Here is a 5,441-nt window from a genome sequence, read left to right as displayed (position 1 = left end):
TAGCCATCGGCGGTGCTTTACCACGGAGCACTCCACCACAACAACCCCATTCAAGATGGCTATGCTCGTGTCACGGTGGAGGAGATAGTCCAAGGGTTTGAGGACCCGGACATTGACATTGCTACACCTGAAGGGGTGAAAAGACTTGGAGATGTCAAGCGCCAGTTCATTCTATGGCGAAGAAATTTATCAAGTTTCCGGGCGAGGCGCCAACAAGTCCACCCCCGTACGGTGGTGGTGGTGGCGGTGGCGGTGACGGTGGCGGTGGCGGTGGCGGTGAGCGGTGGCGGTGGCGGTGACGGTGGCGGTGGTGCTTCACCTAATACACCTCATTCACGTCGGCCGACGCCGCCCCCGATCCTCGTCCGGCGGGTGATCGGACACCGGTACCGCCCCCAATCCACCTCCGGCGAAGAAGCGGACGCAGTCCTTGGTTATTAACCCGGACCCTTACGTACCTAAGAAAACAAAGGTACCGGAGGTATCATCGAAGCCTCTCCCCAGGAGGTCTTGGGAAAGTAGTGCCGAGGAAGTCGAGGCGGGCGCGGCTGCTGATTTAGAGAAATGGAAGGCAAGCGTCCAGAAGAAAATAGAGGGCGAGCCCAAGCCAGTATATTCTGCCAAGGAAAAGCAGTGGGCTAAGTCATTTTTGAACACACCGTCCCAAGCCGCGAAGAATCTGCCTGACGACTATTTACGTGAACTTCGTAGGCAAGCACTCGCGTTCAAGAACAGGAAAGAGTTGGCGGAGAAGAAAGCCTTGAAGGACGAGGCCGAGTCAAAATTAGAAAGGGGGAAAGAAGTTGCCCAGCTCGGGGAACAAAGTAAACAATCGATCGCCCCGCTCATAGTGCAAGCCGCCGGTCCGGATGCCCCCGATATCATAGCAGCTGCGGCAGCTATATGGATTGACTCGTAGAAAGTGCCGAGAAAACAAGCGGCCGACTTAGGTATCACTCTTCGTGCGGTGTTAGGCCTTGATGAGGCGCCAATGAAGGACGTAGTATTTACATATGTGAAGAATGGCCCTCTCATCGAGCCTGCGCGAGGAAGAGGATCTACCTCGTCAAATGAAAGGTACTGCTAAATTGGTACAAGGCTTACATAAAACATGAAAACGCCAAAGACTATATCTATGCGGAAGTTAAATATGAGCATCACTTCAAACGTTACTGGGTACAAATTCCTCCGAGTGAATTGTTCCAGGCTGTTCAATCTGCGCGACCTCGACAAATCTATCATCGGTTGCTACGTTACGTAAGTGATTTATTAATTTCTACCCCATCTCGTTCATTGCCCGCACTATATATATATATATATATATATATATATATATTGTCCTAACTATCTTGTTGTGTACGCTATATATTATGCGAGAATGAAGAAGCGGGAAATGCGAATAAGGAACATCCATGATGTTGGGTTCATTGACCCACACATCGTTAATTCATATGTGTTAGAACACCACCCCGCCGACGTGGAGGAAGACCTGTGGCGGTTTATTAGAAAACAGCAACATAAAAGTGATATTCTATTTCCTTACCATTTTGGGTGAGTGTTTCTGTCTTGAGCACATTCTCTTTTGTTTACTCCATGCATGGTATGTGGCTAATCGATGAGTTATGCATGACTGTGCATGTATCGTGTCCGCGGGTTCCACTGGATTCTTATGGTAATTAAAGTTCAGACCTCCTCAGTTCTCGTCCACGACTCTCTGAATATGGATCCGGCGCTTTGGGGCGACATGAGAAAAATGATGCAAAAGTAATTATTTTCATTCATTTGCGCTCTATATCGATCGGCCTATTTCGTTCATCATTTCCTAATATCAAGTAACTAATTAATAACTCTCTTGTTTATTTAATTTTCTTTGCCTCGTAGGGTTTGGAGACGGTTCGTAGATACCAAGGTCGGTGAATTCAAAAAAGAGCTACATTTTAAAATGGCGGTGCCGACGTATTGGGGATACTCAGCCACCGGGGACCAATCTATGTGGATACTATGTTTGTGAGAGGATCCGGAGATACTGCAATGAGCGGGACCGGACGTGTGAGAACAACATCTCGAGGAATAACCTCCGGAAGACGCTTAGTCCGAAGCTCGCTTCCGACCACTTCAAGAGGAACTAGCTGGATGGTTGGCGAGGGAAGTCATCGATCCTAGAGGAGAACACTATTACGATGACGTAGATCTTTATAGGCACCGGAATTTGTAACTAACTTGTTCAAAATTGTATATGGTCATCCGATATTGAATATATATTGTATATGGTCATCCGATATTGAATATATATTGTATATTACTCTTGAATTCTTTTTGGTTCTAATTTCAAATTTGTTTGAAATTGTACATTCATATGCATGTATGTATACAGTACCGTAGAATATGTGAAACTCCTTCAAAATTAAAACCCAAAAGAAATAAAATAATACAAATTAAAAAGAAACCAGATTTAGGGGGAGGGGGGGCTAAACCCTAAACCCTGCGGAGGCCTTTAGTCGCGGTTGGCCAGAAGAACCGCGACTAAAGGTCCTCCGCTCTGGCGCTCGCCTGAGGCCCACGTGGATGGGCCTTTAGTCGCGGTTCGTGAGGAACCGCGACTAAAGGGGGGGGGGGGCCTTTAGTCGCGCTATTTTGGTCGCGGTTGGGCCACCGCGACTAATGGCAGTTGCCAACCGCGACCAAAGCCCCTTTTTCCACCAGTGTCTTCTTTCAATTAGCCATTGTTATGGCACCAAAATTAACTCAATGTTCCTACATCGGGTTTTCATGCTAGCAACTTTCCCCTTTGTTCCTTTTTTTTGAATTTCCCTACATTTGTTGTTGGGCAATGTATTTCAAGTTATGCAAGTAATCGAAAGTGGAGCAATCCCTGTTGGAAAAAATATATATGTCAACATGGCAAGTTGATATGTGATAGGCCGGGTGAAAAATCATGCCATGTAAACAAGGATACCTCTTGAATCTAGTTGTCCGGTTATAAAGGCGAGGGGCCAACATATACAAAAAAAAAGATGAAACATCAAAAGTGAACTATACGACCAGTCAAAGGGAAAATATATACTCACCCGTTAGATAATTCTTGTCATGGTTTTTGTTTTATTTTCAAAATAAAGGCAAACTATTTTCCTTAATTCATTAAATAAGATGAAGCATGTGCACAAAGTATTATCATATTATGCCAGACGGCAACAAACACACACAAAAAAAACAATTCCTATTCCCCCGACAAAACATGCTAAATTCTTAACCTGGCAATAATCCACAATCTTGCCTCCAACTTAATACGCGCAAAAAAAAATTGTGGGATGGAGTTTGAGTTTTCGAACTCCCTGGCTTTTCATTCATTCTAAAGCTCCCATGAAACAAACATGACAAGCGTCCCCATTGCCATCCTCCTTCCGGCATGAGCTTGAACAATGTGCAACCAACAAGATTTGACGTCTTCGAAGGCGAACAAATCCGAATACTCAAAAGATTGGAGGCCTAGCTAATCTTTCACGATGGCTCAAATTATAACGGAGTAGCGGCATTTGAAAAGGAGGTGTGCCGCTGACCCCGGGACCCTATTGCGAAGACGAGTTTTCACAAAGAATTGAGAACCAAGTTTTCTGGTTTTCCCGTAGTTTGCATTCACAAGAGAAGGTATAAATCTCCTATTATTTCTGGAATTAAAGAAATAATAATAATATTTTTAAAATAGCACGAAATTACCGGGTACATAACTTTTTAGTTTGCTATTCGACCATTCCACTCTAAATATAATTTTCAATATTTAAGCGACACTCGAGCCAGGAGCCACAAATCCCTACTCGTTCATTTTCCTTACTGCAATTCTATGGTCTCAGAAGGAAGAATTAACTAAGCACAGCGTGGGAGAGCAAGCAGCTATTCTCGCATGTCTTTTTTATTCCACACATGATCAAAGCACAGCGTAGCACAAGTACAATACTACAATACATCCGTCTACTGACCAGTCTTCTGAACTAGCACACATGTCACACAGCATATGCATAACCTTGCAAGAACACACGGCTGCGTTCTACAAGATCACAGGACGTACTATACATTCACCTTACTTTAATTTATTGAGCAAACTGCTGGCCAGGTACGTGGGTGCCGTGCGCTCAGTTCAGTTGTGCACCTCCCTCCGCCTCAGGACGGTACATAGGCTCCGGCATCTCGTCGAAGCGGCCGCAGCACCGGCAGCCGCCGTAGTACCCGCGGCCGCAGCAGCCCCACCGGCAGTACCCGCCGCCGCCACCACCACGGCCTGGGTAGCCGCCTCCTCCGCGGCCAGGGTACGGGTAGTACCCTCCTCCTCCACGCCCAGGATAACCGCCTCCTCCGCGGCCAGGGTAGCCTCCGCCGCCACGGTAGTAGTCCTGCAGGTCCGCCGTGGGCTCCTCCTTCTTGGCCTCTGCATCAAGGTCACATATAAGCATCCATATGTGTGCAAATTGAGCATAAAATTAATTGGTAGCAGTAGCACCAGCAACTAGTTTTTTTTTTAATTTTTATCGATGGGTTAAAAGCTAGCTCACGAGTTTTTTCTTCAACCGAGGCGACGAGGACAGCAGCAGCAAGCAGGAGAGCAAAGGCGAGCAGGAAACCCCTGTATGTCGCCATGGTCGATCCTTCCTCCTCTCCTCACTATGTATCCGTATTATGAGACTTATGAGACTGTATGTCTGAGATAGCTTGATGAGAAGCTTTGCATGCAGAGCAAGCGTATTTATAGGCAGATCAGGAAGGGCCTCTGACAATCGAGATAGGAGGGAAAATAGTATCACTGGGAGCAAGTTGGCGAATCGTCGTCGCCGTGCATGTGGATGTATGTAGGCCCCGAGCGTTAGCTAGCAGTTGGCGGATGGACGCCATGCATTAACGTCTTCGTGCATTCACGTAGCAAGAGCTCTGCGCTATCTTATCTGCACTGCAACCGTGGACATTGTGAGAGTGGATGGAACGTCAAGTTTGACTCGGCAGCATGATGCATGAACAGTTAATTGCTCAACTGCTAGGAGTGGAGATCTGTGTCTCTCGGTCCACCAGTGATCCTATTATTTAAATCATATTTAGGAGTTTAGAAAAATTGAAAAAAAATCTCGATGTAGCCAACATAATACATTCCACAAACGTGAAAAATATCAATTTTAAACATTTTATATTCTAAGCTACATGGAAAATGACAAACATGTGCATCTGAGTACATATATTTTCAAATTTCAAAATTTCAGAAGATTTATATAATTATTATGTAGCCACAATATAAAGGCACATTGTGATTTTGCATACTTGTAGGTTACATTATTGACTATGGAGTTTTTCAATATTTTTCAAAACTTGTAAGTGTCATTTTAAAATATTTTAAAACCATGGGATCACTGGTTCTTAGGAGCCGAAGATACTTTTCGCACTACAAGAGGTCAATTACTTTC

General features: G+C 45.2%; 1 protein-coding gene across 1 annotated transcript; it reads right to left on the bottom strand.

Annotated features, from left to right (window-relative positions):
• Positions 1-3,894: 3,894 nt before the first annotated feature.
• Positions 3,895-4,690, bottom strand: LOC124687882 (glycine-rich cell wall structural protein-like). Its single transcript, XM_047221609.1, has 2 exons — positions 4,545-4,690; positions 3,895-4,420 (listed from the first exon to the last, which is right to left on the bottom strand). Exons 1-2 carry the CDS (start codon positions 4,627-4,629, stop codon positions 4,128-4,130), a joined length of 378 nt encoding a protein of 125 aa, XP_047077565.1. The 5' UTR covers positions 4,630-4,690; the 3' UTR covers positions 3,895-4,127.
• Positions 4,691-5,441: the final 751 nt, after the last annotated feature.

This window comes from Lolium rigidum, chromosome 2, assembly GCF_022539505.1.
Source record: "Lolium rigidum isolate FL_2022 chromosome 2, APGP_CSIRO_Lrig_0.1, whole genome shotgun sequence".
NCBI classification, from domain to species: Eukaryota; Viridiplantae; Streptophyta; class Magnoliopsida; order Poales; family Poaceae; genus Lolium; species Lolium rigidum.
Note: the sequence above shows the minus strand (reverse complement) of the source record. Positions and strands in the feature narration are given on the sequence as shown.